This window comes from Mesoplodon mirus (assembly GCF_964341445.2).
Source record: "Mesoplodon mirus genome assembly, chromosome: 10".
Classification (NCBI taxonomy): Eukaryota; Metazoa; Chordata; class Mammalia; order Artiodactyla; family Ziphiidae; genus Mesoplodon; species Mesoplodon mirus.
In genome coordinates, this window is record NC_138986.1 from 7,340,629 (window position 1) to 7,367,985 (window position 27,357).

At 42.7% G+C, this 27,357-nt stretch overlaps 1 protein-coding gene across 7 annotated transcripts in view; it reads right to left on the minus strand.

The window, feature by feature from the left end:
• MAP3K4 (mitogen-activated protein kinase kinase kinase 4) overlaps window positions 1–27,357 on the minus strand; it is a 165,933-nt gene that overhangs the window by 2,820 nt on the left and 135,756 nt on the right. For 3 of the 7 annotated variants that reach the window (XM_082633505.1, XM_082633503.1, XM_082633502.1), the window contains 17 exons: window positions 27,266–27,349; window positions 25,326–25,592; window positions 23,765–23,914; window positions 21,294–21,455; window positions 20,674–20,807; window positions 20,058–20,136; window positions 19,166–19,244; window positions 15,841–15,937; window positions 14,877–15,026; window positions 11,542–11,642; window positions 10,778–10,858; window positions 7,555–7,746; window positions 6,032–6,102; window positions 5,137–5,253; window positions 4,102–4,261; window positions 2,087–2,209; window positions 1,343–1,449 (listed from right to left, as the gene is read on the minus strand). In XM_082633505.1, the coding sequence (XP_082489631.1) occupies window positions 1,343–1,449; window positions 2,087–2,209; window positions 4,102–4,261; window positions 5,137–5,253; window positions 6,032–6,102; window positions 7,555–7,746; window positions 10,778–10,858; window positions 11,542–11,642; window positions 14,877–15,026; window positions 15,841–15,937; window positions 19,166–19,244; window positions 20,058–20,136; window positions 20,674–20,807; window positions 21,294–21,455; window positions 23,765–23,914; window positions 25,326–25,592; window positions 27,266–27,349 (2,154 nt within the window). Of the gene's footprint in view, window positions 1–1,342; window positions 1,450–2,086; window positions 2,210–4,101; window positions 4,262–4,954; window positions 5,046–5,136; window positions 5,254–6,031; window positions 6,103–7,554; window positions 7,747–10,777; window positions 10,859–11,541; window positions 11,643–14,876; window positions 15,027–15,840; window positions 15,938–19,165; window positions 19,245–20,057; window positions 20,137–20,673; window positions 20,808–21,293; window positions 21,456–23,764; window positions 23,915–25,325; window positions 25,593–27,265; window positions 27,350–27,357 lie in introns of those variants that run through there. The other 4 variants (XM_082633504.1, XM_082633507.1, XM_082633506.1 and 1 more) reach the window with 4 other exon arrangements.

Sequence of the window (27,357 nt, forward strand, 5' to 3'; positions counted from 1 at the left end):
CAATTAGTCCAGGATTATCTAGATGCCATCATCATGTAAATAAGAAATGTAACATATAAAATAATATAAAAATGTCAAACAAAATTCAACAGTTATCATACAGGGATGTTTAATATGCTACCTTGTTAAATAATCGGCATCAAATTATTGCTAATTTGCAAAGCTTATTTTATTATGATTAGAGGGAAATGAGATTCTCGGGGGAAAGAACTGAGTTTGTATGGCATCCTAATATGTGTACCATCATTTAGTTATTGAGAAACATGTTCTTCAGTGTGAGAACTTGTTCTTTTTCTGATGCATGGCTTGGCTGAAATAACAGATATCATGGGCATCTTTCTATGTTAATGCTAATAGAAATAATATTAGCTAATAGTTAGTAAGCACTTATTTTCAGCAGCTGCGAGGTATAGCTGTATAATAATTTCCTACTAGTAACACTTAAGAGGTTTCTAACTTTTTTGCTTTATAAGTAATGGCTACACCCCCCCACACACACTGTGCCTCAATATATTTGTATAATTGTTCATTGGTGGTATCTTCATCAGAAGATCAGTTTTCAGGTACTGTGTCATACACAACAGCTTCACTGCCCTGCAAATGCTCGTGCTCTACCTATTTCCTCCCTCTCCCACAGCCCCTGTCAACCACTGATCTTTTACTGCCTTTATTGTTTTGCCTCTTCTGGAGTGTCATATAGTTGGAATCATACAGTACGTGGTGTTTTCAGATTGGCTTGTTTCTTTTTTTGGCCATGCCTCGAGTCTTGCAGGATCTTAGTTCCCCGACCAGGTATCGAACCTGTGCCCTCAGCAGTGAAAGTGCCGAGTCCTAACCACTGGACCACCAGGGAATTCCCCAGATTGGTTTCTTTCACTTAGCAATACGCTTTTTAAGCTTTCTCCATGTCGTTTCATGGCCCAATTTCTTTTTGTTGCTGTACAATATTCCATCATGTAGATTATCACAGTTTATCCATTTGAAAGATATCTTGGTTGCTTCCAAGTTTTGGCAATTATGAATAAAGTTGATATGGGCATTCTTGGGCCAGTCTTTGTGGAGACGTAGTTTTCAACTTCCTGTTTCTTTTCACAGCTGCTTAATTCTATGTTTTGAGAATTATGCTTTTTTTGTTCCTCTGAGGAATTCTCTAAGTCATGTATCTTATAAATATTTGGTTCCTAGTTTGTCACTTCTCTTAACTTACTTATCAGGTCATGTTCTCTATTTTGCAGGAAATGTGTCCATTGTATTCATGATGACAGTAAGACCACAATTACTGCTCTGTTAACATCAAGTGCCCTCCTCAAGTCCCCCTGCCCCCGGCGCAGGCTCTGCTCACCTTGCCAGTCACCATCTCTATGACAACACACCCTAGACTCCAGATGTCGGCCGCACGCCCATGGCCTTCTCCTTTTGCGCGAGTGATGACTTCTGGGGCCATGTATGCTTTAAAAGTCACAGATACGGTGATAAGAATGGGTTATAAACATAGCACCATGTAGTACTAGAGCCAAGCAATACACTAATATCGCCTAATATTCCACATAGAAGAAACAACTAATTTGTTCAGGGGGTGGGGGGAGGAACTTTCTCTGAATTACATACTAAAAAACATCAAAACTTGAAAATAAATATTTCAAATCAATTTCTCGGATGGACATTTTAGGAGTCAAATTATCTTCAAAAAGACAATTTTGAATATGCAACTATTCAGATAAATTGTATTTGCAATAAGAATATGAAATTTAACCTGCAAAGGAGGATGTAAAATTTTATGATGTGTTTCTAAACAATCAAATAATCACCATTTAAACATGTTGTTTTGACTAGAATAGTTTTAATAAACCCAACGTGAATGACAAGGTTTTTCTGGGAAGAAAGGAGGCCTTTCTTCCCTCCTTTAAGTCTAAGGGAGAAATGTGATTTCCCAATCTGACAAGCGCTTTCAGGGGTGGCTCCTCCCCCGCCCGGTTAGAAGCCCTCACCTGCTCTCCACGTCCGCTGACCAGGAGGAAAAGGGAAAGCCGGGGTCCCAGCACACTGCAGTGAGCCCCAATGCTAAGACAAATCTAGCCGGACCCACCTGCTGTCCCCAGCGTGCTATTCACTTCACCAGGCATGGTCTGAGCATTGTTTTTAAGCTTTACTGAGCATCCAAAGTCTCCCAGCTTGATTAGTCCAGATGAGGTAAGGAAGATGTTGGCACCTAACGAGAAATAAGCAGTTGTGAGCCTCTAAAACACAACGCAGGCATTTTAAAGCTTACATGGTAACCTAAACTATCAGGAACTTGATTTACAAAAGTTATAAAGACATGAAACTTCACTTGCAAAGTGTAATCACAGAAAGATTTCAAGACTTATTCACAAATGTTACTACACAGCAAAGAAATTTTAGTATCAGCGCAGATAGCTCTGACCAATAAATTCTGAACTGAAATACACGCATACATTCTAACATTAAACACCCAGGGAGATACTTCAAGAACACCTAAAACACAAATGCTTGTGGCGGCAGTCCCTGGAACCTCAGAGTCTGCATACGAGCAGCAGCGCCTGCAACAGAAAGCAACGTGCAGACAAGACCTGGCGCACGCGCTGCTGGTCTGCAGAGCTGTGACAGAGGCCACCACTGGACCGATTTCAGACTGCCTGGAAAGAACGGTCTGTGACCGCCTCACACCTCCGCAAGCGGTACACAGGCCCGGCCTGTGCTCCAGCTGGAACCCGGGGTCACCGCTCACCTCCCAGGGCGGCTCTGCTTCCTCCAGAGGGGACCGGCCGCGGCCACTCCAACCGAGCCGCACGGCTCAGCGCTACGTGTCGACGGCACCTCCTTCCACAAGTGACACAGAGCCCCTCACTGTAGACAACCGGCCACACCATGAGCTGCGATCTGTTGGTCCTCACAGCCTGAGTGCTCCCAAGGCAGGCGGTCCCCCCGGGGAGCACACGGCGCTAACTGCATGATTCTGGAGCTAGCTCCCGGGCCCACACTCTCAGACACGATGGGCTATAAAGAATATCCCAAGGATGCACATGGACGGACTGGACTCAAGGACTCTGAGGGGTTCTCTTTACGGCCGTGGCCGACGCCGTGAAGGGACCATTCCATGAGTATGGAATGTGTGTCAGAACAACTGGAAACAGGCAGTGCCATGGCCTGACCCAGAGCCATTGAAGCAAATGCCCAGAATGATCCCAGACGGCAAAGCAATGCAGTGGACGGGCGGGCAGGCAGCAAGACTGGGGTGTGCTGGGGATTCAGGAGGAGTCACCTTAGAGACTGTGGACAATTCTTCCACCCAGCAAAGCAGGTGATGGGTAACCCAGCCCCCTCTGAGGCGAATGCCTGGTCTGAAGTCCGGCCATTCTAGAGTCAACCTGTTCAGGCCTCAGATTATGGGACAGAATGGAATCCTTCAGTCTTGGGCCATTAGAGACAAAGCTAATTTGTCACTCTAATTATCCCCAAGGCTCCCAAATAACAGAGGTCAGGGGCACGGTGTGGTTAAGGTAAACGCAAGAGGGACAGTTCTGGGACAGAAGCATGGCTACTCACCACTCGTGGGAAGGGAACAGCACTTTTAGTCAGTCAGCATGACCAAATCGATCTCTAGCAGAACTCTACACTGGAGGAGGGTGGTGCAAATAAGCCCTGTCCACGTCCCCCCAGGCCCAGCTGCACATCATAACTTACACCGGCGTTCCTGATTCACCGTCACTTTACATATTCACGACGCTTATATATAAATACACGAGGTTCTTGACACAAGGAAAAGAACGGATGCTCTGATCGCGAATGTCTAGTAAATACACAGGGCAGGCGAAATCAGCCTACAAAATAGCAAGTTTCATTTTGAGGGTAACAGATTTGGCTAAGAGCAGTGCTGAACAGAAGAGCGGACTCATACACTCCTAGACGGAGACGTGTGTCCTGCACAATTTCTTAATGCTGGGTCCTTTACAGAAGACTACTTTAAGTAAAGGTATTTCTTTGTAGAGAAGTGATGTGAGGGCGCAGGAAGAAGCGACATGGGGGCAGCGACCGTGTGCTGGGCACAGCTGGCTCTGGCGGGGAGCTGAGCGTGGGCGTTACCTTTAATGTCCCGGTGAACTATGCCATGCTCGTGGAGGACGTTGATTGCAACGGTGATCTGCTTAGAATACAGCCTGATGACGTGCTCCTGAAGTCCCAGCCTTGACACCTCCTCTAAGGTACCCTCGTCACAGTACTCCATGAAGATGTACATTTCTTCCTGCGGGAGGAATCAAATGCAGCCCTGTGTTTACGTGGACACTAAGTGAAGAACCTGGAACGTTTCACTGGCCACGCCCCTTTCTAATGGTATGCTACACTTGCCATCCTGACTACTGAATTCGTCTTAAAACGGTCATTTCTAACTCCCCTACAGCCGTGTCTCTGCCTGCCTCCTCTGTCTGGAATTATACAGCTAGTTGGAATAAGAACATCTCCAACTCACAGGTGACAAATGTCTCCAATCCTCTGAAATTCAGTCCGCTATATAATCTCAGACAGGGACCAACAGGGCTGTCCCTATAAATATATTATTAAGTACTGAAACACATCCTTTTCAGATATGAATTTATCTGTGAAAAACGTAAAAAATCACCAATATCCAAATTCCCCAGAAGCTCATATTCCACCAAGATGCTCCAAGTTATCCTCTTTCCCTCAAAGTGTTTATCTCTAAACACAAGGGGGGAAATAATCTGAGGTCTTAATTTTCTCTCATTTCACAATGGTTCCTTAAATACACATAAGAGAAAAAACGTTACCGAACAACGTACTCAACAGTGGTTCAGCAAAAAATGGAAGAAAAAAAAAGCGACACACAGCTGTGTAAGGGGCATTAGAGAAATCTTCTGGTTGGCAGGATGGGTTTCAGTGCTTTATAATGTCGGGTTAATGACTACAGTCTACAACTTACATTTTAGGAAGAACTCCTCTAGTTTCAGAGAGAAGGCAGAAATGATGTAACTCATGGAGATTTCCTGATAATTAGGCAAAGTTACTGTGCTCTGAAATGAGAAGACCTGTGATGTAGGACAGGACTCCATCTGTGCCCTCACTGACCGCTCACACCAAACAGTGTGACCAAAGCCGGCTTACCCTGTGCAGCTCCACACCAAAATACCGAACCAGATTGGGGTGCTTGATGCCTTCGAAGATTTTCAGTTCGTCTGCCGTTTCCTTGATAGTTTTGTGGTCATTAGGTTGAAAGCGAATCTGGAAAAGGAAAACTGTTGATTACCGTTGGCAATGTCACAAGCTAGAAAGACGCCGAGTTTGAATGCGAGGGCGGGGGATGCTGACATGTCCACTGTCCGTGGCACCATGGTCAGTGTGTTTGTGGCTTCACTGCCAGGCTTTCTTCTCCTTGTTGAATTAAACACGCCTGCTTTAGAATATGTGGTCAGATAACAGCTAATGGGATCATTTTCTTAACTACAGACTGAATTAACCAAAACGTGAAACATTCAGGAAGCAATCACAGGTGTTTAGGTTCTGGGCAAGATAAAAAGAGGAGATAAGATTCTGCCCTCATGAAGTTTACAGCCACGCAGGAATGAGGTCATAAAGCAGCGCGGGTAAGTGCCACACAGGGAAGATGGGGAGATGCCGCAGGGGTTGAGGAGGGGGCCACATGCGCCCGCTGCCCCCTCACAGCCACTCGGGGACCAACGGTCACGCGGCTCTAGCCTCACCCTCCACGGCCCTCAGTGCCCCCCGCCGGGGCCTTCTTCAAGGCGCTCCCTGCTCCTGCTTTCTACCTCCAGCAGATAAAAAGCTGTTCGTTTCTGAAACTTATCACAAACCCCCCCGCCCACCCAAGTCCCCTCTTGGTCCCAATGGTGTAAATGCTAAGAAGCAGACCTCAGGCCTAGACGACTCACTATGGAAGCACTTAGGCCAGCTCTAACCTCATAAACACAAGTTTCGTTTCCAAATCTCTACCCCACGGAGGCCTCAGACAAAAAGGCCCCCAGAGGGCTGGAGCACCCACCTCCTTCATAGCCATCAGCTCACCGGTGTCCACGTTGATACAGGTATAGACCTTCCCATACTGCCCTTCCCCTGTGAACAGGAACAAATGAGCTGCTCTCAGCCACCAAAGCCAGGCCATCGTAACTCATCGAAACGTACAATAATCTCTTCCAGTTCCAAATCTGTATTCATATATCTACAACCATGCTTACTATAGTCTACTACTGCAAGATCTAAACTATTTCTGAATGTTCCCTAATAACCGTAATAACTGAAGTCTTAGGCGATCTTTTCACTCTGTCTTACCTGTAAATGCCTGTGAATAGAGTAGAACTGACTGGCAAATCCCAGAAGAGGCATGAAGGTGAGTACTAAGCCCCCTAGTGCACACCTCTGAGCCCCTATGGCCCTCAAGGAGGTCTGGGCGAGGTGGGCGGGCAAGGCTAGTGGCCAGGAGTAAGCCTGACTGTCGTCTCGATGCACCTCATTGCTGTACGGCCAGGCGTGTGGGATATTAGTGGGATATTCTACTAACACACCTTTTGGGACATTAAACTAAGGGGATATATGGCTGAATAAGACTGAAAACAAGAATTAATACCATTTATAAAGGACTTGATTCTTTTCAGTGTTTTCTTCCCTGATAGCTCTACGAAAACTTCAATGTCCTGAGGCTCCCAGAGTCCTGTATTACAACTTTGTTTGCTTCTTCAGACCTAAATGCTCAACAGATAAATGCATTTATTTATTTTTAAATGAGATTTTGTTTGTTTGTTTTGGCTGTGTTGGGTCTTCGTGGCTGCACGCGGACTTTCTCTAGTTATGGCGAGCGGGGGCTACTCTTCATTGCAGTGCGCGGGCTTCTCTTGTTGCGGAGCACGGGCTTAGGCAAGCAGGCTTCAGGAGTTGTGGCACGCAGGCTCAGTAGTTGTGGTGCATGGGCTTAGTTGCTCCACGGCATGTGGGATCTTCCCAAACCTGGGCTCAAACCCGTGTCCCCTGCATTGGCAGGTGGATTCTTAACCACTGCACCACCAGGGAAGTCCAGATAAATGCATTTAAATGGGGGAAAAGATCTGAAACGTAATCATCTCCTTCTCTCACATAATCTTATCGCTAGTTATTTTACAAGAAACTGTTTCACTTGGAAATTAATTGATGTTTTAGAAAAGACCGTCCCGTCTTAATTTGATTCCAGTCTCGCTTCAATAATGATCTTGTGGGAATAAGATAAAAAGAATATGGACTAGAACAAATGGGTAAAAGGTGCGTGGTTCTCCACTAGCAACTTCTGGAGTTATCAGGCAACACCATTCCATTAATGAACCACGGAAAACTCTCTTTCTAAAGTCTCTTGTGTATTGTTCTTAGAAAACACTTTACAAGTGAAACAAAAACCAAACCCCTCTGCAAAAGATACAATGTATACGTGCCACCTCCCTAAGAGAAAAGGACCAACCATGTAAGATTTAACCTATGAAGTGTAACTATTGCTATTTCTAATGGAGACAATCTTCGTGTCGTGTTCTTTAGTTTCCTTACCAATTTTGTTTCCTCTTTGCCACTTAAAGGTCACCTTCCTCAAGCCAACGTGCATGACGTTGTCATAAGACTTAGGGGTGTCACAAACTTGACCAATGATATTCTTTCTCCTCATTTCTCGATATCTCTTTTCTTCAAACAGTCGGACTGACTTCTGAATAGCTTCTATGGGTCCTTGCCTAGAAGCAGTATCTGCAGGGAGAAGTGCAAACTCAGTCATCCCAACCACTATAATCAAGTCAATTTCCAGCAAATAATAATAAAAACAGAGCAACAGACATGAGCACTCCAGCACAGCATCATCTATTCAGCAGGTGAATTAAAGTCCATCAAAACCTAGCAACTTCAGAGTATACCACCCACTACAGAAATATGCACATAAAACAGAAGCTACTCAGAATCAATGATTTCCTGTAGCAAGCGTGTTGGTTAGACTCTGCAGGAACCACCTGCCTGTCTCCTCTCTCCAATCCGCTCTCAGTGACCAGAATTCTCTTACTAAAATGTAAAATCTGATTGTGTTCTTCTCCTGCATAATTTATTTCACAGTTCATCATGACCTGTTTACCGGAAGTCTGAGGCCATTGTGCATGCAGGCTCCTTCCCGGTTCACTTCTCCTACAACAGGCTCTGGACCAGCCCAGCTGAAAAGCCTCTGTGGGTCACCCTAAACCGCTTCTCACCCCATCCCCTTGCTCACACTCTCCTGTCTTCTCGCTGTCAGAGCTCTGCAGAAGTACTACACCTCTTCCAGGAAGCGTCTCTGTTGGGAAGGAAATTAAGTTTTCCTTTCTCTACAGTAAGGGCTCTGGAATCAGAATGCCTGGAATAAAACCCTGGCTTCACCATTTTCTAGGTGTTTGACAATCAGCAAGATAGTTAACTTCTTTATACATCAAATTCCTAATCCGTGAAATGAAGGTAATAATACCTCATTCAGAGATACTGTGAGAATTTAATGAAATCACGCACATAAAGCATTTAGCCCAGTGCCCAGAATATTAAAATACTTAGTAAATTTTAGCTATTGTTATTATTATTCCTTATTTTCCCATCAAGCTATCTCTATTTCTCTGACATATTTTATCATGATTTACAGTAAGAAATATCTTTTACACATATAGATATCTAAAACTACAGTTTCATGAAACACTATTATTCTTCCTACATGTGACTAGGATTCCGTCCAGTTTTTTTTTTTTTTTTTTTTTTGCGGTACGCGGGCCTCTCACTGTTGTGGCCTCTCCCGTTGTGGAAAAAAGGCTCCGGACGCACAGGCTCAGCAGCCATGCCTCACGGGCCCAGCCGCTATGCGGCATGTGGGATCTTCCTGGACTGGGGCACGAACCCGTGTCCCCTGCATTGGCAGGCGGACTCTCAACCACTGCGCCACCAGGGAAGCCCCAGTTTTATTTTTAGTGCTGATTTTACAACCCACTAAAGGGTCAAAACCCAGAATGTGAAAAGCACTGCTTTCTTTATATACATCTCTACTACCGTATTTCTCATACTGTACCCTAACTGGCCATCTAAGAGCCTGAATTTTCTGTCTAAGAGATCACTGAGGACTGGGATGATTGAAAGGTTACTGTGAGAAGAGAAATTCCCAGGGATTTATAACGGTCCAATTACAGTGTCTGACTACAATCATTTCTTAAGAACATGGATCCTTGTTTCCCTTACCTCAATACATGACACATCAAGTCTACTCAGCACTGAATAAGATTTCATAGCTGTGAGGTCATGGACTCCACTGTCAAATATTTCTGGGAAAGGCCTATTTTTTTTTTAACAGTAAACATTTCTCAAGATTTCCCAGTCTTTCATATGTCAGTGTCAGCTGTAAGTCTCCCAAGAGTTCCCAAGTTTACTTGACAACAAAGTATTTGTTTTGAAAATTATCACGAAGACCTGGTATCCATGGGAACTACCGGTTACGTGAGAGCCCCTGGAGAGACCCTCTTCCCTGTCACCAGACTCAAGCCGAGGAAATCTCCGCCCAACTCCAAACCCTCTACCACGCCTAGCTTGCCCAGGCCTGTCAAATGTGGCATCACAGCTGTTTTTGCTTCCATGGCTTTTTAAAAATCCCACCTTAGTCCAGTATCTTACTTTACGCTGTATTACTACAACGGCATTCTAGCCCTCCTCCCTATTTTCCTCCCCAATGCAGGCCAGCAGGTTAAGCTTCCTCAGTGTCCTCCTTCCTCCCACCCTCGCACTCCCTGAACATAAGAGGCTTTCCAGCTCAAGAGGCTTCAGGGGCCGCCCGCCATCTCTGGGTAAGGCCTTAATCCCCTAGCCCATCGCTGAAGACTGGCCGCGATCAGGTCTCCTCTACCCTTTCAGTTCCACCTCCATTTACATCTATGCTATCCAGGCCGGGCCGGGCCAGGCCGGCTGGTCTATTCTTCAGTCACTGGGCCTCCAGATGTGTTTCTCATTGGGTACTTTTCCTCTTGGCCTGAAGCAGACCTCTTTCCTTCAGGGGCCAGCCCAAGCCTCAGCCCTCCCTGGAATCCCTCCTGGCTGCTCCAGGCCCGGTGACGGCTCTTCTGCTTCTCAGTCTCACACTTTCCGAAGGGGAGCTGTGGTGGGAAGAGCATGGCCTGAAGGCAGAAGGAGTGCGGTCTGGTCCCAGCTCTCACTTACGACGATGACCTCGGCCAAATTATCTAGCCCCTCAGAAGCTTTTATCGTTTACAGAAAGAGAACAGGTTCTCTTCTGCCCATGACTCAAGACTGTTTTGACGAAGAATATGTGAAAGCATTTTGTGCTAGACCACGGATTTTTCTGCTGTTTATTCTTCGGGTTTATATTGATCACTTATGGCTCATACTGATTGACTGCTTTATAAGATGAATGCTTTCTCTCAGCTTCTTAGCATAAGAAATACATGGCTACTCATTTCGCAAATATTTACTATATTCCTACCATGTATAAAGAATTATGCTAAGGGCCCACCCAGGTGACATATAAAATGAACCATCATACTGCTTAAAGAATACAAAACTGAGTAAGACATATTCCTGCTCCAAAGGAGTTTATAAGAAATAGGAAATGCACACAAACACATCACAGACAGAAAGTGGTGTCAGACGTCTAAAAAAGATCACAAAACATTAACGTAGAAGGTCTAATAATTCACAAGCTAAAGCATATTTTAGCTGAAACTGCTCACCTTATGCTTAAATGTGTTAAGTTCAACATTCTTTCTCTTACCCTTAGTCTGACTGATAAGTGTCCGAAGTTCCCAACTTCTTCGAGTTGACCCACTTGAATCACCTTTTGGATATGCTGGTTCTGCAGAAAGTATTTTTTCATACAAATTAAGACTTATAAAACAAATAAGCTTATTTAATTCAGAGCAAGACTGAAATGGTGAGTAGCGATGATTAGTTACCATCAACCTGTCATTCCTGGTGGTTAATTTCTGTTTGAGGTGAGTGTGAAAAGCTGTCTCTACAATCATTTATAGCAAATTTCACCAAGCTAAAAAGTTGTTAATGGAGTTACAGGACTTTAACCACAAAAACTTTCCACAAGTAACAGACCTTAGAATACTGAGCAGAAGCTGGATTCTTTGGGGGCCCCCCTCCCGAGGCCCTGCCCAGGAGCCCAGCAGAGTTACAGCAGGAGCAACCGTGGGGTTTCTGAGCAAAGACTCCTAGTTCTACATTATAATAAAACTTCAGCATATCATCAACAAGCACAGTACCACTTTATATTTTTAAAGTGAGTAAGCGTGCTCAACAGTTAAAATATCAGGAATAATAACTTTTTAAAATTATTTGGCAACAAAAAGAAGAAATGCAAATATAGCTAAAAAGGCATGAAAAGGCCGACGTGTTCAGCACTAATCCTTCTCACAGGGCTCTGTCACTCCTTTTCTTCATTTCTTTTAAAAGGACTTAACAGCAGAAACCGGTGGACTGAGACAAACGGTTAGGCTGGCTGGAGATGCAGGTGACACCTTACACACTCACCATCTCGCTCCTCCGTGGGGCTCGAGTGACGACTCAGGGACCTAAACTGCAATTCGGCCGCTATGGAAGCCAATCGATCATTCTCAGGGACGCTGGAACCCCTGTTTTAATATTTTTAAAAATTAAGCTATCAATTCAATGGAACTCAAAATGAAAGATCTGTGACATTCTTCCAGAGCAGTGATTCTCAACTGGGGGTAACTTCCCCCCACAAGAACACCTGGCATCTAGTGGGTAAAGGACAACACAAAGGACAGTCCCAAACAAAGAATTATTCTCCCAAAGTAGCAGTGCTCCTACTGAGACACCTGTCCCTGGAGTTTGGAAGGAGAACGCATGAGAACCTGACTGCATCCTATATCGTTTTATGTTAAAAACAGCAACAAAAATAAAAATATAACAGTATTTACAGAAGTGTTATTGACATGTGCTGAAAGCTCCATAATTTAAGCCCAGGATGGATAAAAATTATGAGCCAAATCTGGCTAATATTTAAAATCATCACATTATATTTATGTACTTAATTCTATCTGAAGTGCTAAAATCAGTACATGATTCAAAGAGCTCAAATCTCTTAATGAGCAAATGTAAGGGAGTACCTAGCAATTTCCCAAGCAGTAGCCAAGCAAAAGTGCAAAAGAGCAGGAAGCTTAACACATAAAGGGCAAAGTTAATTTGCTGCTTTTCCAGAATAACGTGTTCAGCCATCCAGAATGAATCCATAAAGATTAAATTAAGCCCAGAATTAAATAAGGGAAAGTGTTAAAATTATAGTTCAAATCATCCAAAATAAATACAGTGTTAGTTTATTAACAAGTTTAGTGCATATTTTTTTAATGAATGATATAATGAAGTATGGTAGCATTTATGCTCTTTTTTATTATAGGCTGAGTAGGTTTAAAGCATCATGGTCTACTGGACAGACATTCACAAATTATCAAGTATGCACTGCTTTTTATTTCCCTAAACTCTCAAATCTGGTAGAGTACTTGTTAAGTCTGAAGTGAGGGGGACACCTTCCACTGCCGTTAGTTCATCAAAGAGTCTTGGCAGTGTTTCCTGGAAAAATCACTGATGCTGAAGTGAAGAAACACACCCCACTCCTAAGCTGTGCCAAAGCCTGGGACCACGGAGAAGCCACTCAACGTTTCTAGTTTCCTGATTTCCCAGAAGGAAGATTAGCCAATTCGACATCCTCACATTTTTGCCAGTGCAACAGGCAAGAAAACACACTTAGATGAAGTGATGCACGGGTGAACGTTTAACAACCAGTTGCAGGGGGAGTGGCAGGGTACAGACTTCAACAATTTCCGTGGCGTAACAACTGGCTTGCAGGATTCCTGGAACATGAACAATCAGCTCTTGCAGACCAGTAAGAGGCAGCTCCAGCGAGCAGAACGCTGCAGAAATGTTGTCTAAACAACAGTAAAATAACGGAAGCCCAGACTATTTCCTAAGTCAAACTGTATCGAATCAAAATAGTTATCAGAAGCTGTGGGGCAAAGTAAAATTTCACCGTGGCTGACGTATCTCTAAGACAGGCAAGGGCTGAACACACGCCTGCCGACGTCAGAAAGCGCAGGTACCACCCTGCCTCCTCACAGCCTGTTCACGGCCCAGGGCTGCTCGGAGACCCCGGCTGAGGGGCACGTGTGGCCCCTGCACAGGCGCGGGAGGCTGGGCCACCGGGTTAAGGCTGGAGGCGGCCGGGAGGCTGACAACCCGCGGCTCTGCACGCCCTCACGGCTCTGCTGTTCTGTACCTATGGCCACACACACCGCCAGGAAGGACAGGTCACTTTATTCCTCTGTGAACAAAGGCCTTCAAGATGGCATGTTACAATGGAAGTAAAATTTCTAAATCTCAAGGATCGTCCTAAAGCATAAACGAAGAACACTTCTGAAATGCTGCTCAAAACATGCTGAGAAACTACATAATGCAAAGCCTGGGGGACAAAACGCGGGGAGAGGCCGACTGCAGGTATTTTAACTTCTAGACTCAAGTACATTCAACGCACACACCACCAATTTATAAAATTCTCAACCAGAGTTGACGAAACCTCCGGTTCTGGAGACACTGTGTGTGAACCAGAGTTCTGGCTGAGCGTTCTCCTCAACTATGACAGCGTTTTAGGGCACATCACTTCCCGTACTGCATGAATAAAAAAGACAGTTTCAACCCCCCGCAGGGACATGAAGCACATGTGGAAATGTCTGCCATGAAATGTTCTAAACGTGAGAAAACGAGGGTAAATGGGAATTTGTTCAATGTTAATTGTTAATTTTTTTAGTTGACTGCTTAAGCTGTAAAGTACTTCGGCATTTTTTTTTAGGTTATAGACAATTGTCGCTAAAAATTAGGAATATTAATTATTTTAGTGAATGAGAAAAATGGAAATATCTGTATGTAGAAATTTTAGACTGTTATAAACTAAGTCTAAAAATATTTTAGTCTATTTTAAATTCTAAAAGTATGTGTCATGTTTCTGCCAACATACTAATATTTTTTCTTAGGAGCAGCATAAGAGCACTGAGTTCTCTCAAAATTTCATCTTTTTTGGTCAGTTTTGTTCGACTCTATCATCATCCTTATGGGAAGATGAGAATAGTGACGGTGTCCGTTCTACCAGGCACGGGAGGGAATTAAGAACCACCAAATGTCCTTTCTCCATTAAGCATATGAGACCTGGATGAAATCTTCTACCCTCCCTGCCCACCGCCCCCCCCAAAAAAAACCCAGCCAGAACGGGAAAAACTGCCACAGCCTCAGTACTTCTACAAAAGACTTCATGCAAGAGACTTACATTTTTCTGGAGGCTGCCAAATGTCTGACAGCTCTCTCCAGTAATGATCCAGTCTCCATATGAGATGCAAACCACATGAACTCATTTTTCCACTACTACAAACTACTTCTAATCAACAACTGTATAAATTAGGAAACCGAGTGAGAAAAGTAATCCTCTTAGAAAAACAAATCACCACCTAATGGTATTACCTAGAAGTCATCTTTGAGCGACTCCTCAGGAAAGGCACTATTTGCCAAAACTCTCCTATCAGTGACCGGGTCCTTCCCTCTGACACCCTCTTCATAGTTATTATGAGCAGAGACTCTGGCCATTTTGGTTAACATTTGTGCCAAAGAAATGTAAACATCAGGCAGATTACCGACTTGTGCTGGAGCCTTGGGACCACGACCCCCCACGCAGGGCCCCTGAGCGTCACACACCGCGGGGAAGCAGGCCCCACGTGTCCCGGGACACATCCCCAAAGTTGAGGTCACGGCGGCCGCGCACCCGGGGGCGGGGGGAGGAGACGTGACGCTGGTCGGGAGACTACCTGGTCTCATGGGCACTGCTGATGGGTTTGGGCGGCGCAGAGTCGCTGCCGGAGGGGCCGGGGCGACCGCTGGCGGCGGTGGCAGTGGCAGCGGCAGCGGCAGCGGCGGGGCTGCTGAGGCTCCGCGTGTCCGCAGGCACGCTCCGGGCGCTGGGAGGAGAAAAAGAGCTTCAGGAACACGGGTGAGACGGGGGAGGGGCTCTCCCGCGGTGTCCGTGAAAAATAAAGTCGGGCGAGGAAGCCAAAGATAAGTTTCAAATATAAAATGCAAACTGTTCTTTGAGATTCAGGTCTAGGTAATTTAAAAGAAAAATAACTAATTTCGAACTAATTATTGTTAACAATAATTGTGGTCCTTTCCTAGCAAGTAATGTAAAAAACCAAACTTTTAAAAACTGATTATACAGGGGAGAAAAGATGCTCACTACTTCAAGATGCAGAAATGCCACCACATTCAAAGTAAGTATTTTGAATGTACCAGAGTTTCCAAACTCACTTTAGAATTTAAGTTGCTTCGTAGTTACATACACACATAAAAGTCAAGACTGGAAGGATCACTCCAGTTTTTTCTCCAGTTTTAAAATGACATTTAGCCCCTTTTTTCAAATGTTTACCATGCTATGCACACTCAAATTTGTTTTCCTAAAGTTATTTTTCAAAGAAAGGAAAAGAAAGAATTATTCCAAAGCTGGAAAGCATTTAGTAGCTTGAGGTTATAAATAAGCTGAGAAACTAAGTTATCTTGAAAGGTACAAGTCTGTTTTAAACTTGCAAGTCTTCTTTTGTAACTAAGGCACTGTGGTGTGTCTTCAAGATAACGAAAATAAGAGCTTTTTACAATGTATAAACAAGAACACAGAAAACAGTATTTGGTATTAGAGCAAAGCATCAGCAGCTCTTGGAGCGTCAGCATGCACATCAGAGAAGAATCCATAAAGCAAACAACTAGACAAGCAACAAATACCTGAATCCCTCTGGAGTTGGGATAATCAGATGTGGGTTAGGAGGGTCGCTATGGCATCGTGGTACCTTCACAGGACGGGGGCTGTTCCGATGAATGGCTGCCAGTGAAAAGAGCGACAAACGCAACTTGTTAAGGGGTCAGCAGAAAACTGTCCAACTAGGCAATTCAGTGGAAATGGGAGGTGGCTTACCTTTGCTGGTGATCAAAATAAAACCATTTATATAAGTAAGAAAATCGTACTACATACAGAAATGCTGGGAAAATGTCACTTTTTGAAAGTTAATAAAATTATATTACACATTTCAGAGACAGATGAAAATGTGGTTTACGTGGCATTTCTCCACTAAAAAGGAGTTCTTTATGTTGTCTGAACTTTTAAAAAGATTCTGGTCAGGGGTGATACTTCAATAGGTCCTGAGCTGGGGAGAGGTCACTGTCATTTTCCTGAGTACTGGGAGTTTTGTTTAATTCCTTTGAACCAAATCAGGAGGATGGACAGTGGTTTAAATTGATTACTCTTTTCAGAACATGTTTTCTTCTCTTCTTCTTTTAAATATTCTGGTAGAAGGTAAATATGGATAAGATTTAAAACAAAATTTAAAAACTAGATAAAATTTTAAGCAAAATTTAAAAAGAGACCTTACCTAGCAATTACAAAAATGCTGACAATTCTACTTCCCCAATGACTAAATGTAACTAGTCATGAATATGATATATTTGGTCTATTTCTCCCTAACATGTTTTCCTCTGATTTTTAACTTTGTTTTAACCCTCCCTAGTTTTTTTTTAAATGTCATATTTTCTCTTCACATGTTAATAATTTTAGTCTACGTAGGTTTTATTCTAAATATGTTTATCCTAAATGAAAATACTTCTTCATGGTTTTTGTTTACTTTTAATAACACTACACAGGAGAGAGAGGAGTACCAAAAACGGGGAGATCTGAAGGGAAAACTTGCAAAACAAAAATCAAGTAATTGTTATGAAGAAATCCAGGCAATTTGTATCTCTGGCTCATTATCTCAACTATCACAACCTTAAATGGAAGTAATTCAATAGGCAAATTCAAAGGCAAAAAGAAAAAACAAAAACGATTTGGTGAGAATGCTGATGTCTTTAATTCAGCAAACGTACTGAGAACTACTGAGTCAAAAATTACTACAAAAATTTCCCATGAAGGTATAAACATAAAGACGTTCTGTTAAAACACACACACACAAGTTTAACATTCCTCATTCACGAAACAGAACATTTCTTTTAAGAGTATGTATATCTGTTACAAAACTCTGCTACTTCATTGAAAAGGAAATCCAAATGGCCAATAAACATAAAATAGATGCTCAAATTTCACCAGTGGTGAACATTCATCATAGAGATGTTTTTCATGGCAAAACTAACCAAACAAATAAGGAAATGGTGGAAAGAATTGTAGAATATCCACAATGGACACAAGGTAGCCACTAAAGAGAATGAACTGGATCTATACTTGTTGACATGGAGGGATTTCTACAATTGTCAGAGATTAATGTCCAATGTGATCCAATTTTTATACAGTAAATGGCAGGAAAAAAAACAATGGCATCTGTGCTTGCGTGATTATATGGGCATAAAGAAAGGTGTGGTAGAATGCATCCGTGTAATTATATGAGTATGCAGAAAATATAGAAGGTTCTACACCAGACTCTTACCATCTGCGTACAATGACAGAGTGTCTACCTACCCATCCTTCTGAGGGTAGAGCAGGGGGAGAGACAACAGTGAGCAGCAGCAACGACACCCATGTGCTCTCACTTTCATTAATGTCTCTTGTGAGGAAAGAGCACAAAACCCAACAATGACTCCTGCCACGCGCAGAACGCTACAATTTACAAAACGTCATTACATTGTTGAACCCTCATTAGCATCTGACTTTAAGCATTAGTAGGGGAGGCGCAAAGATGTTCAATGAGCAGCCCCAGGTCACTCGACTGCCAGGCCATCTGGCTCTCCGTCCAGTGCAGTTTCCACCACCCCAGTGGCTGAGAGGACGAAGGCCAACTCGTGCCCACGGAGAGCGCTGCGAACCGACTGTCCCACCCGCAGCGTGGGGCAAGGCAGAGTCAGCGGCTCGCATGCTAGCAGTGACTACCTGTGGACTATGTGGGTATGAGGTTTTTTTCCCTTTGTAATATTTTTCTACATGTATGTTTACTACATGCATTTCCTACGTTGTAATTTTTTTCTACAATGAAAATGATTCCTTATGTAATAAAATACTTCAAAGAAGTAATTTTTACTGAATTATTTCTCATGTATTCTTAGAGAAACATTTTGGGAAATCAGAAACTCAAAGTATTTATGATAATACGCTTAATCAAAAGATTGATGGGAATATAGCATGTTTTCTATAAAATGTTCAAATAGTTTTATAAATGGTAACTTTCATTTCATAGCAGCCTTGGGAGAAAAAGAGGTATAAACGGGGTGAATTTTAAAGGTAAAGAAATCAAGCATTAAGAAAGGCCAGGTCTACTAAACTTTGAGTAGCTAGCAAGTACCCTTTAAGATACAGCTGCTGCTCAATAAAGTGACCATTTATGAATTATTTTCTTTTGTGTAAATGAAATGTTTAAAATTTCTAAGTTTTCATTTTTGGTTGTTTATTACATATAAGTATAGTTGTGCTTTGGTTTACTATCTCAAGAATAGGGTAAGACAGCCGTTTTCTGATACACATTTTGCTTTAAAGTTTCAGCATACACTGTAAAGCTACATAGCAACTGGAACTGAAAACTGTAATTTAAGTATATGATAGCAGAACTGAACTTTTTTCTTTTTTTAAGTAACACCAGATAGGAATGGGGGGGAGCGGTTAGGGATTTTCTACATGAGTGAGGAATGGGTGCTTTGGAAAGCTGTGAAGAAAACAAACTCATTCTCCTTCCAAAGGGGAGGAGGAAGAGCAGAACAATTATACTCACCCACCCGCAGCCAGAAAGGCCTTGCTTCTGACCAGACAGCTAGTTCTCCAAGCCTCTCCTCCCCAGGGGAAAAGAATTTAGTGGGGAGAACAGAATGAGAGTGTCGGGGTAACAAGAAAAAACCTGTAGTTTAATACTGTGGGCAAGCATAGACCAACCACCTTGTGCTCGCATTTTAAGCTTCCCGTTAAATTCAGAAAGACTACTGTGGCGTTCTCTAGGTATACACCTCATTCCTGTAACTTTCATTGTCATTTTCCTGAATACTCTTAGAGAACCTCTATAGCATTGTAAAGAACTGCAATGATGAGACAATGTGCTCACCCAAAACAGTAGGTTCTAGGAGAAACACTCTGTTTTCTTACCAAGGTACAAACCTGTAATAGGACTGTGTGGCTTTCCTATTACATGGCCAATGCATTCATTCATCAGGGCTTGTAAACTCTAGAAACCAAAGGAAATGGAAAAGGAAAAGAGAAAAAATGTACACTCAATTATATAAGTCGCACAAATTAGGCTTTCGGTATATTTAAAAGAAACAGGCTATCCTTAAGTAAATAATCTCAAAGTTAGTTTAAAAGAAAATAGGTATAAACATAAATTGTACATAATTTAAGATAATATACAATTCCATTTTTTATCAGCTCCCCATAATGCAATGATGTACACAAGCAAAGGACTCCTATAATCTCCTCTACTATTTGGAGGCTAAATGAATGAATTCACATTTGAACAACATCTTTCTGATCTGATGGAATTTATCTCGATACTGGTGATAATATTTAATGTTTGCCATCATGCTCTATAATGATGTGCACTGGACTTCCCTGGCGGTCCAGTGGTTAAAACTCTGTGCTTCCACGGCAGCGGGCGTGGGTTCAACTCCTGGTTGGGGAACTAAGATCCCGCATGCCGCACGGCGACTAACACTGAAGTGAAACAGCTATTCCTTGCTCTTTATTAAGCTGCGAAAAAGCAGCAGCACTTTATAAAATACAAAACCGACACGTATTTTGTAAGTGCCAGGCTGCAAAAACAACTGTACGCTGACTTGGTCAGCTGAACAATACTGTTATAAACAGAGCGCTGAATGTCCTACTCTGTCATCAGTGCTTTAACCTCTCAGCATTATCAGTACAATTATGTGAACATACTTGAGAACCAGTTTTAAATGAATAAAAAGATACGCAATCAGAAATAGAGAGTGATCCACTTATTTGGGTTTTTTAAGGAAAAACACTGTAGAGTATCCCATACCAGGAAGTCATCTTCTGGTAAAGCTGAAATGAAACCAGGTTCAATGGCTTGCAGGAAGTCAAACCCTTGAGTTGCCCACCTGTCACGAGGAAAAGTTCAAGAGTCACAAAACAATCAAGCAAATGCCACAGCCATTTTAGTCTATACAATACTGAAAAGTAATCTGATTGGAAAATTACCATCTAGGACAAAGCACATGTGTGTCTCTATCATCTGCCTCATGTTGAGTAAGTTTACAGCATGTTTTGAGAAAGACAGATGGCTTTTTAGTAAAGGAACAGGTTACCAATTTCTTTTCCATTTATACTAAATAACAGGCGTAAATTTCATGAAGGAGAAAAGAAGATTAGCAATCAGGAAGACCTGTCCAGGGAGAATGTGAACTGCTTAAAGATGACTCATTTTGGAACATATTACAAAAGAAAAAGTTTTCCAAGAATTATGGGGGTTTCTATGTAAATAGGTTTGTTTTTAAAAAAAGGAAGAAAAAAACTGATCACCGAAGAGTTCAAAATGCTTTTTGTGTCATCTGCTCAGAAATCCCACATAAAATATAAGAATGAAGCATCAGCAACCCCACATGGCTCATGAAGGAGCCATCCTACGTGGTCATTACCTGGGTCTTGTCCCTCTACCACTCTCGCATTTAGTCAGGACGTAATTCATCCATTTCCGGGCAAAGCTTATATACTTGTCTCCTATCTTCTGTCTAAACTCGCCAGACATCAAACGAACGACTTCTTTATGATACTGTAAGAAGATTTCACGTATATCAAGAAAAACGATTACACAAATACCTAAACACTATAATGCTGTTTAAATGTCACTTTTCTAAAAGCGAAAAGCAAAAGCCAATGAACTTCACATATTCTAAAAAGGGTGTGAAGAGTTATAGAGAAAATAATGTCTTAAAATGCAATTTCACAAATGTCTTCCTCATAAGTCGAAATTAAGAATATGCTTTTATGATATTAAACATCTCTTAAAGAAGGTTTTTAAATGTAAGCGGATAGCTGTTAACACAAAATAAAAACTGGGTAAATATCTGACAGTTTAAAAGTAACCCAGCATTTCTGATATTCAACAGGGATGTAAGATGACATTCTTGACTAAGCTTTGATTACAATAATGAGATCATGAGATTTGCTGTACAAGATTCCTAATGCTTTCTGTAATAAGTAAGTTACAAAGCAATTGCAAAATTGTACTGTGTTTTTCCTCTTATTTTGTACCTACCTCGAACCCAAAATTGTACCCTTGAATCATGGCTTCTCGATAATACTGCTGCAACGTAGCAGATTCAGATTCATCAACTTCAGCGTCAAATTCTGAGGTGAACATGTGGTCCACTCGGTCAATTGCATCACTTATTCTGTTGCAAAGCTCTAGTGCATCATTCTAAAGAATCCCAAACCATAATTAATCCAAAGTGAAACAAATCACACAATACTTATTGTATTTTAGAGGAAGATTTCTTTCATCATCACAGACATTGACCATTGTAATATATTCCAGTCATATTTATTTTGGTTATTCAAAAGGAATGACCAAAAACAGAAAAAAATTTAGTATTTTCATTTTTATTTGTATTAGGTATTCTTAAAAACTTATGAAATACAAGAGGAAAACAGTCCATTTAAAATATAATGCCTAGGGGCTTCCCTGGTGGCGCAGTGGTTGAGAATCTGCCTGCCAATGCAGGGGACACGGGTTCGAGCCCTGGTCTGGGAAGATCCCACATGCCGCGGAGCAACTGGGCCTGTGAGCCACAATTACTGAGCCTGCGCGTCTGGAGCCTGTGCTCCGCAACAAGAGAGGCCGCGATAGTGAGAGGCCCGCGCACCGCGATGAAGAGTGGCCCCCGCTTGCCGCAATGAGAGAAAGCCCTCGCACAGAAACGAAGACCCAACACAGCCATAAATAAATAAAGCAAACTGTCAACAAGTAAAAGTAAAACAAAACAAAAAAAAATACAATGCCTAATTACAAGGTGGTCTTTGAATAGATGCTTACAGCTTCGATATTGCTGCCTATCAACCACCAGCTGTTTTCTCCCCTCGGTGGTTGCTCAAGTGTAAGTATGGCTTCAATTCCACAGAGTGAACTATGATTTCTAAATGACCCCCAGTGTCATTAGTCGTACTGTCCTTCTTATCCCCCTGCTCAGGGGTTCTCAATCGGGGCCAATGTTACCACCCCAGGGGACACTGGCACGTCTGGAGATATTTCTGGTTGTCCAGACATGAGGTGATGGGGTGTTGTGAAATCTACTGGCGTCTACTGTGCAGAGGCCAGGGATGCTGCCAGGCATCTTACAACACACAGGGCAGCTCCCCCAAACTAAGAATTACTGACTGACCTAAAATGTCACCAGTATGGGGGTTGAGAAACCCTGCCCTAGCTCAAGCTTTGTTGTCTTCCCTAATTAATAGTACAACAGCTCCAAATTGGGTTCCCTTTCCACCCACCCTTAAACACACACACATATACACATGTCTCTATCAGGTAGTTCCTCTACACAGTATTCCAAAATACTCTTCCAAAATCTTCGACAATTCTCTGGAGCTTATAAGATGAAATCCAAAATCTCTCAACAGCCTGATTTTTGCCCACCTGATTTTACTAACCTCATCTCTCACTACTTTCCACTGTATACACCAAGATCCAACCAAATCAGACTGCTAGATATTCAGTGAGCGTAACCCTGATGCACAGACACCAATGCCCAAATGTTTCTCTTATTGGTCCCTTCCCAATTGTCATCTTTTGAAATACTCCCAAGCTGAAATGTCTCCATGGCAGCAATTCCCAGATGCTACTAGGAGGATCTAATCTCTCCCTCCTCTGTACTTTAGTGTGACAGTTTAGATCCTTAAGGCTACAAATTCCTTAAGCTCAAGAATAATCAATATCTTATATAGTTTTGTACTCTCCGGAATTCATTAACTCAAACTAAAAGAAAAAACAAAAGTCCCCTGCCCTGGTATCTGAGTGGGGTGACAATCTGTAAGAAAGAATGTTTATAGATAAATAAGACACATCAGATTGACAAAAGGAAAACAAACGTTTATCAAAACTACTTGTAATTTCAAGAAGTCCTTCTTCTTCAAGAAGTCAAGCCTTAATGTGACTGAGAAGACTGGCGGGCTGCGGGAAAGTGTGCCTGAGACCAAGACTGATAAATGGAGTGCAACATAGGAAGCAGGAGAAAATGGGAAATAATAGCAGAGAAGGCAAGGCTCTGCTTTGTCATGAACTGGAAGGCCTTTCCGCCTGTCTGCAACCAGCTTTCTCAATTAATTTGACTGAATCATCTGTGAAATGAAAGAATAAATAACTCTTCTTTTAAATTACACATTTTTGACTTAAGGTGCCTCTAGTAAACACTGGTAATTGCTAAAGGAGAAATAAACTTGGATTAGGAATGAGGAGACCTAAAAGTCCAATACTAACCAACCACGTGACCATTAAGAAGTCAGGTAACGATTCAAATTTTTATCCTCTCCAATTCTAATGTTACACAGTTCCAAGAAAGTTCCAGGAAGTTTTTAATTTAGACATGGGAAAAATGGGAAGAGAGGGAGAATAGGGAGGACGATTTAAGAGTTCAAGTCCCTGGAGTGACTTAAATTATAACAAACTGATTCTTCCCTAGCATTACACCAAACGTAAATAAATTAGTTACGGTAGAGTTGATGGTGAAATACCTTCAGCTGCTGCAAAGCTTTGGCGATGACGGGCTGACTGGATGTCTGCTCCTGGCGTAGAGTCATGAGTCCTTCAGTGGACTGCTGGAAAGTTTTTCTATGAATTATGAGATGGGCAGACTCCATGACAACTAGTAAAAGATTATCCACCTGGGAGGAAAAGCAAGCACAGGGCTTAAACACAGACCCACTTAGTTTTCCACTCTAGTTCAACCCCCAGTCCCAAAACAACACCAACCTCAGGGCCACCAGGCCAGCAACCATCTGATCAGAAAGTAGTTGTCAAGCACAGTTGCTCCCATGGAGCAGCACACTGCAGGGGGCATGGACGGTTCGATCTCAGCGCAACGGGGAGGAGTCCCCCGGAATTATGTGGGCATGAAGTCTTTGAAGTATGCTAGAACTCCAAGAAATTCATTACTCCTGGAGCAGAGAGTGTGTGTGTGTGAGAGAGAGAGAGCGAGAGAGAGAGAGAGAGAGAGAGAGAGAGTGTGTGTGTGTGTGTGTGTGTGTGTTGAAGCAGCATGTGTAGACAGAAAATGCAGGAATAAAAGTGGGATGAGAAGAGGGGCCTTGCATGAAACAGAAATCAAGACTTTATTATTTGTATTCTTTAAGTGATGGTCATTGCAGTATTTTGAGTAGACCTGTGATGAGATGTATGAATTATAAGGATCATTCTAGAAGTACCAAAACAAGCAAACAAATACAGAATTGGAGGGAGGGAAGGCGAGGGTTGAAGCAAGGAGGGCCCTGCAACAGTCCAGGAAAGGGATGATAAGGTCTGACCACGGCAGCTGCTCTGGGGATGCAGAGAAAGGCTCATTTACTAGAAAGGCTTCGGTGCGGGGGCTAGTGACTAAGTGGAAGTGGGGGGAGGCCGAAATTCTATGAACTGTCCCATCCTGGTTTAAACAACTGAGTGAACAGGGCACCAGTCACTGAGACAGGGAGTACAAGAGAAAAGGCAGATTCGCAGAGCTGAGGGGACAGTTGCCCGGGGTGTCCAGCTCTGGTCTGGCTGAGTTCGAGGTGCACATGTGCACTCACCACCGCTGTTCCAGAGCTGAACACAGAGGCATGAGGAGGCTTCCTACAGTTGGAATTACTGAGTTACACAGATTGTCATGGGATCCCTGTTAGGCAGGTGACAACCTTGACTACAAAAATGAAAACTTAAGTAGCCAGCAAATCAGAGTACTTGGAGAACTGGGGTTTCTGGAACTACAGATTAAAGGAGGAGATAACTCCTTTCAGATCAGGGGTGGTTGGATCTAACGACATACATGGCTGGAGTAAGGAAAGATATAAATAAAACTTTTCAAGTATTTTGGTGTAATTGAACGTACTTAAAGAATTTGCCAGAATATTTTAGTACAATAATGCTACAAAACTATCTATCAAAACATCAAGGTCTATTTCGGGGAAGTGGATACTTGAGACTGCTTAAACCAATCATTCATGAGCTGCTCACAATTCCTTTTTCCTAAAACTATTTTAAGTAAGCAATACTGCTTCCAGGGTGGGGAACAGTGGGGCAGGGACCGGGAGTGAGACAGACCTGCATGCTTCTCAAGGTATCAACAGTCTCCACCTGAGGCACAATTTTGACAGGCTGTGCCTCCCACGTGGCCCAGCTGCCAGCTGAGTCCTGAGCGCGGTCGCTATGTTTGGTGAGAAGCAGATAGGCGTCGATTAGTAGCTCATAGGAGTCTTTCGAGCAGTCCTTTCCTGCGGCTGCATTGAGTAACTGCAAAATAATACTCTTCTCCTCAGCAATGCTGTCTGGAACAAACACCTGCAAGTTTTCTAAGCCAGGAATTTGTACCTGGAAAAGAAACAATCCAAAATCTTGAATTAAAGAACACAGTGTATTATAGAAATGTTATTTTAAAAAAAACAAACCAAAACTAGAAAAAGACAAGTGGGTTTGGGCAAGGAGATGTGGGAAAGGCATTAATTAGAGCTATGAGCGGGGCGGCAAGTCCCGTCATCCCTGGCCATCCACAGAGGCCTGGTTCCGAGACCCCCTTGGATACCAACATCTGTGGATGCTCAAGTCCCTTATATAAAGTGGCGTAGTATTTGCATGTAACCTATACACAACCTCCCGTATACTTCAAATCATCTCTAGATTACTTATAATACCAAATACAATGTGAATGCTATGTAAAAGGTTGTAAATACAATGTAAATGCTATGAAAATAGTTGCCAGCATGTTGCAAATTCAAGTTTTGCTTTTTGAAACTTTCAGGAATGTTTTTTTCCTAACTATTTTCAATTTACAGTTAGTTGAATCAGCGACTGCAGAACCCGCAGATACGGAGAGCCGACTGGAACTCAGTTCAGTGTGACTGCAGCAGGGAGAGTGTGACTCTCCTGGGGGAGAGGCTTGGTAAAGGTCCTCTGCATACAGGGAATCCTCCAATTTCTTTATTTTCAACAACAAAGAGAACACTCATCAGGGGAAGAATGTCGGCCTGAAACAACCTCAGTGAATGCCACTCTGCAGTGCAGTTTTTATGCAAAGCTGCTCCCATAGCGCAATGCCCTGCAGCGGGCACTGGTGGCTATTAGGGTCTTTAGCACCAGGAGCAGGATCCCCGGGGAGGACGCGGGCACGATGGCTTTGAAACAGAAAGTCACCTGACTCAGTGAAAGGCAAAAAATGTTAATACAGATCCACTAATTATTTTTGACAGGGGCACCGTAAAAAGCCTTTTAAAGATCACTTTAACAAGGGGTACATACGTGATCACGTTGTACAAGTCACACATAAACACATGTGGGATAAAACTTCCCGTGACGTCATACACAGATTCTAAGAGTACTAAGCTCAAACAGCTTAGATGGGAGCAAAGATGGTGACTCAAAAAGTGGGTCTAGGGCTTCCCTGGTGGCTCAGTGGTTGAGAGTCCACCTGCCGATGCAGGGGACACAGGTTCGTGTCCCGGTCCGGGAAGATCCCACATGCTGCAGAGCAGCTGGGCCCGTGAGCCATGGCCACTGAGCCTGTGCGTCTGGAGCCTGTGCTCCGCAACGGGAGAGGCCACAGCAGTGAGAGGCCCGCGTACCGCAAAAAAAAAAAAAAAAAAAAAAAAAGTGGGTCTAGTGATGGCCAGGACACTGACATCAAAGATTCACGTAGAAAGTTTGAATTGTTTCAGGAAATGTGAGGGTGAAAAAACAATTACTTAAAAGCAACACATTACTTTATAGACATTATTTTTAATATATATGTGTAAATAATTTGATAAATTATATTGTATGAGTAAATGTTTGGGGTTTTTCTTCTGCGTTCTTAAAACGAGTTAGTAAGTCAAGTATGAAAACCTCTTTCTAATTGTTGCGTTGGGAAATTATGGGACAGTCTTAAAACTGGGGTCCACATGTGGCCTGCAAAGCCTAAAATATTTACTATCTAGACCTTTAAGAAAAAGTCTGTCTGTTTTAGAGTAAAGTAAGAAAGGTAAAATAATTATGCCACCTTAAATACATACCTTAACGTACTGTTTTGATTTCAGGACATCCAGAAGGTCTCTAACTGGGGCTGAAAGTATGAACTCTGCAGCTATTTCCAGGTCCTAGGATC